The sequence below is a fragment of the Metarhizium album genome (assembly GCF_000804445.1).
Source record: "Metarhizium album ARSEF 1941 chromosome Unknown scaffold_19, whole genome shotgun sequence".
Lineage (NCBI taxonomy): Eukaryota > Fungi > Ascomycota > Sordariomycetes > Hypocreales > Clavicipitaceae > Metarhizium > Metarhizium album.
In genome coordinates, this window is record NW_024467593.1 from 443,055 (window position 1) to 456,330 (window position 13,276).

At 55.9% G+C, this 13,276-nt stretch overlaps 4 protein-coding genes across 4 annotated transcripts; 2 read left to right on the forward strand and 2 right to left on the reverse strand.

Moving 5' to 3' along the window:
* Positions 1-57: 57 nt before the first annotated feature.
* On the forward strand, positions 58-2,855 carry MAM_06313 (bZIP family transcription factor; the record flags this gene model as incomplete). The annotated part of the gene is made up of 5 exons (XM_040825111.1): positions 58-327; positions 417-1,971; positions 2,033-2,117; positions 2,523-2,530; positions 2,569-2,855. 5 exons carry the CDS (start codon positions 58-60, stop codon positions 2,853-2,855), a joined length of 2,205 nt encoding a protein of 734 aa, XP_040677017.1.
* Positions 2,856-3,879: 1,024 nt separating this feature from the next.
* On the forward strand, positions 3,880-7,686 carry MAM_06314 (L-asparaginase precursor; the record flags this gene model as incomplete). Its single annotated transcript, XM_040825112.1, has 6 exons — positions 3,880-4,196; positions 4,327-4,527; positions 4,681-5,620; positions 5,821-6,147; positions 6,197-6,343; positions 6,487-7,686. 6 exons carry the CDS (start codon positions 3,880-3,882, stop codon positions 7,684-7,686), a joined length of 3,132 nt encoding a protein of 1,043 aa, XP_040677018.1.
* A 721-nt stretch (positions 7,687-8,407) lies between these two features.
* MAM_06315 (Mitochondrial import inner membrane translocase subunit TIM17) lies at positions 8,408-8,957 on the reverse strand (the record flags this gene model as incomplete). The annotated part of the gene is made up of 2 exons (XM_040825113.1): positions 8,408-8,803; positions 8,889-8,957. 2 exons carry the CDS (start codon positions 8,955-8,957, stop codon positions 8,408-8,410), a joined length of 465 nt encoding a protein of 154 aa, XP_040677019.1.
* A 1,772-nt stretch (positions 8,958-10,729) lies between these two features.
* On the reverse strand, positions 10,730-11,885 carry MAM_06316 (VosA; the record flags this gene model as incomplete). Its single annotated transcript, XM_040825114.1, has 3 exons — positions 10,730-11,415; positions 11,491-11,568; positions 11,633-11,885. The coding sequence occupies 3 exons, from the start codon at positions 11,883-11,885 to the stop codon at positions 10,730-10,732; spliced, it is 1,017 nt and encodes a 338-aa protein (XP_040677020.1).
* Between the last annotated feature and the right edge of the window lie 1,391 nt (positions 11,886-13,276).

Here is a 13,276-nt window from a genome sequence, read left to right on the forward strand (position 1 = left end):
GGATTGCTACCCTTTGACAGCCCTTCCTCGACTGGCGCCCGCTACCACCAGACCCCAATGAGCAATTCAAACCATGCGCCCAAGAATATCTCTCAGCAATATGAAGTGAACACTGTATACGGCTCCAACACATCGCCCGTGCCGACAAAGGCACCGAATCATCCCCAGAGTGGAAGTGGTCTACCGCCGACAACCGGCAAACGGGCAAGAAAATCAGATGAAAACAATGTCACGGCAGGACACGTCAATACAGCAGAAGACGATGGACGCAAGAAGAGATCGAGAGGCAGACCCAGGCTGGATACAAAAGACGAAACCGCTGCCGATGTGAGCACCCATACCCCTCTGCCATTGCGCGGCAATCATTATGTCTCTTCGTGTTGGGCACCTCGGGGATTCTAACCAACTTTCCACAGCGCCGTCGTACACAGATTCGCCTTGCTCAACGAGCATACAGGCATCGTAAAGATACCACCATTACAACACTGGAGCAGCGCGTCAAGGAACTCGAAAAGGCAAACGACGACATGAGCAGAGGGTTCAATGATTTTTATGATCTTCTCGTCTCGGAGCGTGTTCTCGACGCTGTGCCACATACCATTCAACGACTGTCAACCATCGCCAACCGAATCACTACGGTCGCCGATAAGGCGAGAAATAGTACCGGAGAGGTCAGCTGCTCGGAAGAAAGTGATGAGTCTCCAACCTCTCGTCATGAAAACCATCCCAATTTGTACTCAGTCCACTCTGTGACACCTGCTCTTGCTGCTGTATCACCAAACAATGGATTCCACTTGGATGCGTCACAACAGGGTCACGTCCTTGGAACTTCTGACGGAACTCCTGGCGCGCCTGGCACCGCTGCAGCCACATCTTCTGGACCAATGATCCATGTGCCTGCGTCACTCGGCTACGAAGTTGTCACAGCAGCGACCCCAGATAATGCGAGCTTTCCATTCTACTCCTCGATGGAGCCCACCATCGAGGGCGGTTTCAATAGAGACCTGACTGCTGCTCATCCGCCTTACTCCACGATACCTCCCCCAGCATCTTACGCCTTGAACGAACTCACCTTTGGTCGTCGCCTGCAGCGCCAGACGACAGAAAATGGGCTGCGACTCATCTTGATGTCTAACCCGCCCCCAGAGAGATTTGCCGCCGTCTTTGGATTTTGCTTGTTTTTCGAGTCGAAAGATGCTATCATCAAGCGTTTACAGGCTACACTGAGCCGACGTCAACATGAGGATCTCTGCAATTGGAGAGCCCCATTCACCGGTCTGGGGGGTGCTGGTACATTCTTCCCACCGCAACAGTCGATCGAAGGGACAGACGGCGCCCCAGCAGGCATGCCCATCGGAAACCAAGGCACGCGGTCCTACGGGAAGCTCCAGGACATGACGGGTCAATCAATGGGCCCCTTTGGCCCCGAGCTACAAGCAATCCGTGACGAGCGACTTGACGATAGGCTTCGGATGATGTTGCCTGGATTTGAAGGCGAATTTTTCGATCCAGATGAGGTAGAAGCGTACCTGCGCCAACTAGGCATCTTTATTCCCCAGCGGGCCGAATACGTTGAGGCTGATATTGACATTGCCGATCTGGACTGTGATGGGTCTTCGACCAGAGCCAGCAGCGATTCAACCGTGATGGCAAATGGGCAGCAGCCAGGTTTTGCAAATCCAGATTCCGGGTACGGGGGCAGCAATCACAGTGGGATGTGGACAAGCAACAGCAATAGCCCGGTCTCAGCGACGACAGACGCTCCTGGCCCTCAGGCTGCCGTAGACATGTCTCGTCAGCAACACGTGATGGGCCTGCCAGTACATCAAAGGGGGACAGAGCAAGCGGGCGACTATGAGCATGGAATGGTCAACTTTATGCTATCCTCCGAGGCCAATGGCATGTGGCAACAGCCCGTGGGCTGGGCCGTCAAGTCCAAGATTGGGCTGAATGTGTCCATGCTGATCCAAGGTAGGAAGGAGCCAGCATTTCAATTTGATTTGTTGGAACGCACAAAGCTAATAGACAACAGAAATATCGAGCAAGTCGGTCTGTTTGGGACGCGCTCCTGGTGTTCGACGAAAGGATGTCAACATGGCTGTCAAAATTGCAGCTGGGTTGGCCACGGCAGTATCGTCTTGAAACAGCTTTGTCATGTCTTGTTGCATTTTTACTAACCAGTTCCTTCATTCTTTTCCTTGCCTTGCACAACTAGTTTTGAGGGAGGGGGGTCGTCGGCGCCAGTGAATTGTCACAAAGGGCTTACTTGGATAGTGTTCCCGTGCCCAGGAGAATATGGCGATGGCTTGAGCGTTGGAGTTTGGGATTCAAGGCGGCGGCCACGCGTGAATCTCGCGCGGCATTGCATATGAATTGACGTACTTTGAGCGGAAAATTTTTGGGACGATACAGGAGCATATTACTGGCTTTGAAAGGCGTTGTTGACACGAAAGCCGGAGAATCGGGACTCAAGGAATGTTGGATATACCCCCCATGCTAGTCACACTGCGCACGATACATAGAGCCGTTTGTAAGTGGAGTGAGGTTGATAATTGCCAAGTTTGGAAGTGGATTCAAGCCGTGACTGGCAACTCGTCTTTTATTGCCTGTGCGGACAGCGGAAGCTCACACATATGCCAAGTCGTGGCTTCGCGAGTTTCGAGTTTCGACTTCCGAATTTGGATAACTTTCGATGCACGACACCAGTCGAGACGGCTATTGCTATTGGGGCTACCAAAATTGCTATTGGGGCTACCGCCCCACCTAGATTTCAGACCTACACCCTTAGATGCCACACCCCTCTATACATTTTCACATACAACGCCCTGGCAACGCAGCGATTATCACGAAAATAGCAGCGCACAACAAAAAAAAACGTCACACGCTGCAGCTGCAGCTGCCGCACGAGGCAGCCTTCTTGCAACAACACAACATCGCCAAAAACACTAAAATATAGATCAAAATAACAGTCAACAGCTTACTCAATTGCCTCAACCAAGCTCTTAAAGTCGCCGCCGCCGCCGCCGCCGCTGAGTCAATCCAAGCATCCGTCGATCTGCAACACAAGCAGACCTCGCAGAGCGAGCCGCAAGTTAATAACGCCGCCGAAGACTCGACATCCTATCTACGCAGCGATCGGATAACTATATGAATAACAGCTAAGGTGGATTAATTGAGGGACAGGCGATTAAGCCAGATATTGAGGAAATTATCCCTCAAATGCAGCCAGAAGGGCAGCAGCAGCTTCAATGGATGACCCCTTAGGAGCCGAGGCAGCAGCCACAACAGCCCTAGAATAATTGACGGGCCGGAAAGTGAACACATTGAACGAAAACACCGGAAATTGCGTTTTTGAGCGAATTGGAGCCCGCCCGTGCCAGCGCTATTGAAAAATTCACTAATATCAATTGACTACTTTTACATTTAATTGAGGGCGGCTGCAACCATGTAGGTGTATGTAAAAATGTATGTAGGGGTGTGGGAAGCTAGCCACTAGACCGAATTTGGATGGTGGTGGGGCGATAGTAGCCCCAATAGCAATTTTGGTAGCCCCAATAGCAATAGCCGTCGAGACGGCAACGCAACGGATTCGTTCATCATTCCTAGATGCGATGCCAACCAGCCAAGTTTTGGGTCCAAACTAAACCCATCCCGGCGAAGAAGCGGCCATCCGTGCGGTGCGGTGCGGTGCGATGCGGGCCACATGGCGCATTGCAGCACAGCCTTTTTGTCTTGTTTCCTCGGCGCGCTGGGCCAAGGGACCGAGGGGAGACGAAGCAAGGGCCTCTCACGCACGGGCATCTGGCAATTTGACCGTTTCTAAAAAAAGGAAGGAAAAAAAGGTGAAAGAAACGGGCATCTCGGCTTCAACCTGATCGGATGCCGGGAGCCGACGCACGAGGCCACGGCCTTTGTCTGCTCAAGTGGCACCGTCGACGCCAGCGTCACACCGGACCGAGTTTGGCCGCACAGTCAACTACCCAGATAATATTAGCCCAAACGGTGGGAGGCGTCCCAGGCGCAGGCGCAGATGGGAAGAAAGAGAGGGATGAAGTCGGTGCGCGAGGCCGCGAGCGAGCCGAGCAACGACGTGTGCAGAGCCGCACAGAGTCATTCCACGACGGATGGGAAAGGAGCGTCGAGGATGATTCTCTTTTTTCTTTTTCCTTTTTTCCCGTCTTCGCCTTTCCCCCCAGGTTCTTCTCTCTTTCCCCCACGAGCGGGTGTCGTGTGGCGAAGCTGACGACGTTGGTTTACTCTGTGCGGTATTCGGCGCCCCACGGCGTGAGATATATGGGCATCACTCACGCACTCTTTTGGATATAGTTTTTTTTGGCTCCCGGGGGCGGGGGGCTTCGTGTTTCTCTGCCGGCTTTGGCGAGACGATAGTGACGAGGAGGATGAGGGTGACGGTTGCGTAGGCGACGCTCTCCGCGGCGGCGGCGGCGGCGTTCTGGAACGGAACCGTCTTCACGTCGCTGGCGAGCCTGCCGGACGACGCCTGTGCGGCTGGCTGCCTCGCGACGAGTGCGTGTCCGCGGGGGGACAAGAGCTGTTTATGCGAAAACTTTGACGCGGTGGCTTCTGGCGCGTCGACGGCGTGCATCCGGGCTCGCTGCCCGGGCTCAAGAGCCGGTGCGTACTACCGCCATCCATGACCTTTGGTGTTTTTTGACCAAGTCTCGGACGAGTTTGTCTGACATTTGCTCCCGCAGACGAGGTGCTTGGACAGCTGGGGGCCGAGTGCGCTGCCAAGAGAGGCGCCTTGAAGCGTCCCAACGACGATGCTGCGGCGTCAAGTCCGGCCGCCGACGCCGCCGACTCTGTCGGTGCCTCGAGTCCCGTCCCTCCGAGCATGCCGCCGCCGTTGACGAGCGCGTCGACGGGCGTCCCGCCGGCTATTTCTAATCCGTTTCCGCCGTCGCCTTTGCCGTCGGACCCGTCGGAGCCGCCGAAACCGTCTGCGCTCGTGCTGGCGACTTACACGCCTCGGACCTCGGTGACGACAAGCACAGCCGCTGCCGCCGGCGCGGCTTCCTCTTCGCCAGAGGGCAGGCCGCCGAGCTCGGCGTCTTCCGCAAACGACCGACAGATGAGCGCCCCCGAGTCGGTGCTGTCGGCGGGAGCCAAGGCCGCCATCGCCATCTCCGTGTCCCTGGCCTCCGTGAGCATCGTAGCCGCCGCGCTCTTCTTTGGATGGCGACGGCGACGCCAAGCCGACAGGAACTCTGGGCTGGCCGAGGACGCGGTCGCCTGGTTGGGACACAAGGCCGACGAGCACCCGTCGTCGCCGGCGACGGCGGCACCAGGACCGACGCGCGAAATCGACAGCAGCACCAGCGGCAGTCATGCCCGTGAGGACGGCCACGACGGCCCTGGCCTCGGCAGTTTTCCCTGGCGTCTTGACCTCCCCGGCCATGTGACGGAGCCGAGTCGCGACGGCGAGATGCACGCCGTGGGGATAGCTTTCTCGACGGACATGTACGGGCTGTTGGACTCGTGGAAGCTGCCTGCAGAGGAGAGTTTGGAGCCGCAGCTGCCGCACGCCGGCTGGGACAGTTCTGCGACGCCGCGCGGAGGCTCGTCTGCTCCAGGGGAAGAGGCTGGCGAGTGTGCAAGCGTGGGATGATGGGGTGGTGTTTTGCCGCTGTAGTTTTCTCTTCTTCTTCTTCTTCTTCTTTTCTTCTCTTTTCTCTTCCTTTTTTTTTTCTTTTCACGTGCCTTGTTGTCGTTGTATTGCGAGTATATCACGAACACGACATGTCTGGGCTCTGGACGCATGTAATAACTCCTCCTCCTCCTTTGTATATGATCGTATAGGCCGCTCGGGCGTGCTCGGGAGAAATAGAAAATACGAGTCTCGGTGCGACACGGGCATCCCCGCCGCTTTCGCGCGTCGCACGTCTCGCTTCGCTCACAGCCATGATATTGACGTTGCGGAGTGCAAAGCCAACCTTCCCGAATTGGCAGGCCGCCAGCCGTGTGCCGCGTGCCGCCGCTCCGCTTCCGAGAAAACTCCGCATTTCAAACGACCCACCCCCGACCGTCGAAGACTCCAAGACTCCGCCTGACCTCTCCCTCTTCCTAGGCGTCGGCAGTGACTTTTGGCATTCCCTCCAGCTCCCCTCGTTTTTCGCCTGCGCATCCGTGAGCGTTTGAGCGTCTCCATCCCGTCTGTCGCCTCCCCCCCGCAAAGCAAATGCAGTACGAGAAGCACCCCCCGCCGTCGCAGGCAGTCAAGGCGCAGCCACGCATCGTCATCCACGGCGGCGCAGGCAACATTGCGCGAGCCAACTTCCCGTCGGACAAGTACAGCGCGTACCGGGATGCGCTCCTCACCATAGTTCGTGATGACGACGTCCCCCCCCCCTCTCAAGAAATACCCTTCCCTGCCAAACACGTCCACGCCCGCCACCCCCTCTCTGACCAGGCAGGCGAAAATGGCAGATCACCAAAACCAATGAATACATCCGCACACCCGTGAAGTGGTCGGCGACGCAGAAGCCGTCCGCGCTGGACGTGGCGTGCTACGCGGTCGCGCTGCTCGAGGACAACGCCCTCTTCAATAGCGGGCACGGCGCCGTCTTCACCCGCGACGGCACCAACGAGCTCGAGGCGTCCGTCATGGTGTCCCGCGGACGCAAGAAGCGCGGCGTGGGCGTCGCGGGGCTCCGGCACGTCCGGAACCCCGTCCTGCTGGCGAGGGCGATGCTCGTCCACGGCGACGAGGACGTCGCGCCGCGCGGGGCCGCCGGCACCGGCACCGGCACCGGCGCCGCGGAGGACCGCCCCCGTCTCGATGTCCCCTCCGCGCAGGGGCACACGCAGATCTGGGGCCTGGCGGCGGAGCAGCTCGCGCGCCGATATGGCCTCGACATGGTCGACCCGCGGTACTTCTTCACGCAGCAGCGGTGGGACGAGCACCTCGGCGCGCTGGACAGGGAGCGCCGCGGTCTGGGCTGCGGCACGTGGTCCGCGGAGGAGTACTTGCCGCAGGGCACGTGCGGGGCCGTCGCCCTCGACGAGGACGGCGTCGTCTGCGCGGCCACGAGCACCGGCGGCCTGACCAACAAGTTGACGGGGAGGATTGGCGACACCCCCGTCGTGGGGGCGGGCTTCTGGGCCGAGGAGTGGGAGGAGGAGCTCGCGGGCGCGTTGGGCACTGCGCCGCCGGGCCTCTCGCTCGCCGGGCCGTTGAAGGGCCTGTTGGCCGACTGTCTGCCCACGCCGTTCTTCTACCCGCCTCCCGGGCCTGACGCTTGGTCCCGGTCCGCTCCGCATGTCGCAGACACCGTTGCCTCTCGGGCCGTGGGCGTGTCGGGCACGGGGAACGGCGACTCGTTCCTGCGAACCAGCGCCGCCCGGACCGTTGCCGCCATGGCGAGGTGGAAGCCCGAGAGCACGGCCAGCGCCTTGACAAATGTCGTTGGTCCCGGCGGGGAGTTGCAGCGCAGCGCGGGCGACAGATGGGGGCATACTGGCGAGGGCGAGGGCGGCATGATTGGTATCGAGTGCGTCGTGGAGAGGGACGCCAAGAGCGGTCAGCTGGTGCGAGTCCGTTCAGAGATCATGATGGATTATAATTGCGGGGGAATGTTTCGCGCCTGGGTCGATGATGAGGGCACCGCCAGGATGAGTATCTGGAGCAATGCCGCCGAGGATCCCGATCCTGAAAGCCGTCCATGATTGACCGGTGGTGTCCAAGTCGCCATTGTTGCGTGTGTGGCCCATGTCGTGGGGGCGCCATTGGTGTGTAGTTGATAGACTCGTGTCGTCCAGTGAGGTCGGTTCATGTCGTTCATGTTCCGAATCATTTTGGAAGTCATCCTAACGCACTCGTCTTCGGGCTTGGTATGGACTCACATCGGCATAGTTCCTGCGACATGTTCCGTTGTCTGAAAGAAAGACATGTCCCGTGTGCCTTTTCCTGTCTTTATATTCAATGCCTGTTTCCCTTTCTCCAAATAGTGTACACTATTGCGCCCGTGTAATGCGGACACATATCTGTCTCTGCCGCCTGCAACTAGGCAAGCTGTTGGTTTTCGGATAGCATGATGCGTCATCTCCCCAGTTACTTGTTTAAAGTCCTAATCCAATGATCCCTGCTCCGACAAAGAGACCTCCTCCCAAGGCGCCTCATGTGCTCGGCTTCCACCTCGCAACATGTCTGCACGCGCAACCACACAAGATACGGACCATGGTGAAGAGACTCACAAGTTTGAACCGACAGAAGAAAGAAACCATTGCTGCGGATCGGAGTTGAGAGCGGCGCGCGGTGTGGTGGGCCAACGGACCCCAAGGACCCCTTACTAGTCGTCAACGCCTGCATTCAACAATTTTCGTTGCGTCCACAGTCTTCTCGAATTTCGTCGTCGCTTGGAGTCGTTTATCCCCCGTCAATGACTCGTTACAAGCTGGCGCTCTCCATGCTAGGCGGGGGCTGCGGCATCTCCAGCTTCGTCCCGCCAGACAGCATCTTGCTGAAGGCAATTCCAACACCCTCAATGACAGCAAGCAGAACCGCACAGCCAATGGCATTGTTGCGCGCAGCCTTGAAGCCACCGCGGAAAGCAAGAGAGCCGCCGACAAAGAACCCAGCAATAATGGCGTTGTAGGGATCCTCCTTCTTGCGAATGCCCTTGATGGCGCAGTCGTACGTTGAAAACAAACCACCCCAGACACCAAAATTACCACCCAGTACAGGAGCACGCATCTTTACAGCGGTGATGGCGCCGATTCGTCGTTCGCCATAGGGGGAGTTGCGGAAACCTTTAACGCCGTGCCAGATGGTGCCTCCGATGGCCTGTAGGTCCGGGATTCTGGTTAGCCCAAGCCAATGTCGGCAAAGCATCAGTAGAACATGTTGACTTCGTAAAGGGAGAGCCTACACCCATGCAAAAAGCGCCGCCGAAGTCGTTGAAGATGACCCAGGGGCAGGGATCGCGTCCGTGATCCATAGTGTCCGATCGATTGCACGCCGACTGAGGGCTGTGACGTGCGCCTTGTCGCAGATTCGAGGTGGAGCACCGAGTGTACGCACGAGGACAGCGGAGATGAGCTGCGGCTTCTGCTGCTGCTCCCTGCGGCAATTGTTGTGTGATGCTCGAGACAAGAGTCGGTTGGGTGATGGAAGAGAATTGATCCAACTGCGAATGGCAATCCGGGGGTGGTGGTGGCGTTGGGTTGCGAGCCCCACTTTTTAGTTCCTTGCTGATGTAAGGAGATCTCGACTCTGGACGCCCCGACGTCCTTCTCTCTAAAAAGTTAACTTATCTAAAAGGCTCCTGGTATCCGAGGTAGCTCGCGACCTACATCAAGCCCCTGTTAAACCAAGAATTGGTATTTACAACGAGAGTGAATAGTCGCGGTGGTAGAGATGGGCCACTCTTAAAACGACCTCGGCCCTAATAGCTGGTCCTGTTCTCGCCTTCTCCGTGCACGGGCTCCATGACATCTGACTTGTATAGCAAAGCTGCAAGCGCATCTTCAGGTACCTAGACTCCCTCTTTGTTGTCCATGCGCCAAGATTCCTTCAGCATTCTATAGACGTTGGCTCCGTCTCAGCCCAACTGCCCAAACAGGCTCGCCGAAGACGAGGAGCAACTAGTCCCACTTTCAAGAGGTAAAACATCAAGAATGCGAATCCATACTCGTATAGAAACCCGCAGTGCGTGGCCATTTCCCTTGGATACTCTTCATGCTTTCTTCTCAAACTGCCCATTGTTTTTTCCGTCCTGCCTTCCCTATCATACTTTGTCCCTTATAGTCTCCTGCACGATAGCCTAGGTCCAGGTCCCTCAAAGAGGTCACTGCGAGTGCAGCAGATGCAGCTCGTGCTGTGGCAATGGAAAACCTGGCACATGGCCAAAACCCCTATGGCGCCGCTTTACTTCCCGGGCCTTTCCCGGCCGGCGCAGGCGAGTCATGCGTGAGATTGTTGGTGCAGCAGTTCCAAGAAGATTCCGCCTGTGATTGGGCCAAGGTGGTAGACGCCAAGCTTGAATCTGGCTGGCACGATGGCATGGTCGCATTCTCCAAGCATCATCATATATGGAAAAGTCCAGAGACACTTTGCCTGCTACTCGAGAGTGGGAGATCGGTACGAATCCAGAAGCCTGTAAGCTCTTCTTCGGCGGCATGAGGCGAGAGTGGATTCAGAGGATGCTGGCAAGCCGCATGTTTGTAAGCACCTTGACATTTCTCAATCCATATGTAAGAGTGTATGTTGCAAATTACCCGTCTCCCCCAGACTTGAGCGTTTGTATACAGACCCCAATCACTAAAGACGGGGAGCCACCGTCTCTGCTGCTCGAATGGGGCTTCGTGGAAGCCGACCGTCTCGGGTTGCCCGCGTAGCCCGAGTCTTCGGAAGAGGGTCGCGTCTTGTACGAGATACATGACTGGCGAGAGGTTGGCAAGTTGATCATTGACCTGAGCAAATGAGGAGCGTTCCCCGAGACATCCTCCACCCTAATGCGGAGAGAGCCGGTTCAGAAGTCTTGAAGCTGACAAACTTTTCAATCCATCGGCTTTAAATGGCAAAATGACCTTCCGGCATTTGGACAACTGGATTGCAGAAATGGCGACGAAAGGCTTCCTGAAAGAAAAATTATACACGCTATTAGCCGACGTGCAGTTATTCATGTGCTTGGTCGTTCACTTTGCTTGTTCCGCTGCGTTCGCCTTCGGTGATCCTTCATCACCCAATTGAGCGAGCCTAATCGCATCATTAATAGTATTGAGGAGCACCGAAATAGTAGCCACTCGTCGGTATATGCAAATCCAAACCTGGTCCTCTTGAAGTTGGCAGAGGTCCAGATATGGAGAACATGTTCGGATTATGCGACGCCGTAGTGACCAAAGTTGAACCCCCCGCCATGGAGTCCATGTGTCCCAGATCAGACAAAGAGTAGTTGCTCAGTGAGTGCATTTCTCTGTCATAAGATGTACGTTTTGGTTGGCGGTGAAGAAGCGAGCTGGCGGTACTGCCTGGTTCGTTCGCTTGTCTGCTTCGCTTTCGTGCAGCCATTGTGCTCGAGTCTTTTCGAAGCCTAACTTTTACCCCTTGGTCGCTGAATGTTCGGGTCAGAGGAGTTGAATCGGCCATGCCGGGGAACAGCTTGGCAGGAAAAACAGTAAACACGTTGGTGATAAGCTCTCCGATGAAGCAGAAACTCGGGGTTGGATGGTTCTGGTCTCTTTCGTACAAGGTGAACCGCAAGCGGTATCGCCCTTCCTGCTTAACAGATAAATCTCCAAACACGAAAAATCCTCCCTCGATATTGTCTGTATCCCGTAGCCGGTGGATAGATGACGCGAGAGACCCAACTAAATAGTTTGAAGGCAACTCTGGCCCTCTTACGTGCTCGTCATAGTTTTCCGGTAGTAAAGATGAGGTCATGAATAGATAGGGGCCTGTCGGCAATGTCAATACCAGCAATGTCAGGGCAAAAGCTGCGAGAGCGCCGAGCGCAGCCTGTGATGTCTTACTATCGTAGAGGCCGCTTTTCCCATCAGTTCGCTTGTCTATTAACTGAACAATCGGCGGGGGGTCTATCGGTTTTCTGTCTATTGTTGCGTGCTCGTTAGCACATTGTATCTGAATACGTCGGGAGGCTAGAGAACGGCAAACCTTTCTCTTTTCCAACAGCAACTCGAGCATGCATTGGGGCTTGACGTAGAGTTAGTTGTCGCTCAGAGTCTCCGTAGTATTCTGCTTCCTGTTGTTGTTGTTGCTGCTGCTGCTGCTGCTGCTGTTGGGGTGTCTCTTCCGTAACAATGGGAAGCTCGCCGCCCGCTAAATACTGTATTGTTGGTGCCGAGTGGTGGTGATTCTGGGGCGGCATGAATGGTAGATCCAGACAATTGGAGACTTCGCTAGCCATTTTGGCTGGGGGGTTCCAGACGAACCACGGTAATGATGCCCTCCGATGGCTGTGACCCAGAGATGAGGCCGGGGGGAACGGGGGTGGAGGGGAAGTCAGACACGATCAGCAAAAAGCTGCGCTATTATTCCATACACGTTCGTCCACCGGACAGAGAACCGTGAAATCGCAGAGACTAATCCTCCAAGAGTCTCAGTAGCTGGTAGTGGTGTTTTTCCGCCGGTCCTTGGGCAAAGTTTTGGAGCAAAATGAGGAAAAGCGACGAAAGCAGACATGGAGCCAACCGTAGAAAACAAACGGCCGAACAGAGGCTGTATCACACTCAAAGTCGTCTGCCTCGTGACAACATAGTATGGACCAATCGTGAGAATGTATGGTCAGCAAAATGTGCCACTAAGCAAGTGGGTTGATCGTGACATGGAAAAGCGGATGGAAAAGAGATGCGCAAGTGCCGCCCTCGTCCCTTGAATGGTTCCGTGGTTAAGCTATGTCGTTGCGTCCCTTGGGTCTCAAAAGAGGGACAGAGACGATACTTGAGGCAAGCTGCACAGCAGATCCCTGAGTTATGTGCGAGTGATGATGTGAGCCTGGGACGTGTGGCGGTGACAGGCAAGACTGTGTAGAGGAATACCAAGACTTCGTATGATGATAACGGCAGTGATCAAGTACAAACCAGGGGGGCGGCATCAGACATCAGAGGCCAAGGACAAAAATACCACAACACGCCGAGGACAGCAACGGCACTAGCGGCGGCAATCCTGCGTATTGTACATGTCATGGCCAGGCGGCTTCGGTTCCGCAGGACATGTGGCTAAATGGGGCTCTCCTTCATCGAGTGCAGGGAAAGGAGTCTGGTCATGGGACCAAACCCGCAACTGTCCTTAATAATAGTATGTACTCGGGTGAGTGTGCGTTATTATCTTCGTAAGGAAAACTCAGAGCGCGGTATCAGACGGGAATAGACCAATTAAGGCATGGAAAAAGAGTCCTAATACAACCATCACTTCTTCTGGCAGGAGGAACAGCATCTTTCACACCCAAAAATCCACACCCCTCCCTCTCCGACCAGACTGCGAGTGTGCCAGGGAACTGGGGCAGTGAAAAAGAAAAGCAAAGCGTTCGGTAGCACTCAGTCGCGATGAGTACAGTATATGCGGGAATCGACGGAGAGGGGCCTGATTCGACGAGCACGCATCATCATACCGAACGCTCAAGACGGGTCTGACTTGGTTTGGGGTGGAGCGGAGTTCGGATCCTGACCCATCGACTTTTCAATATAACTCGTCCCCCGTGGCTCGGTTGTGTACATTGGAAACGATGTAATAAGCCTGCAGGACCACTGGCAGTACTGAGATGTGCCAGGGTTCTGGAGAAGAGGCATGCGTATCTCC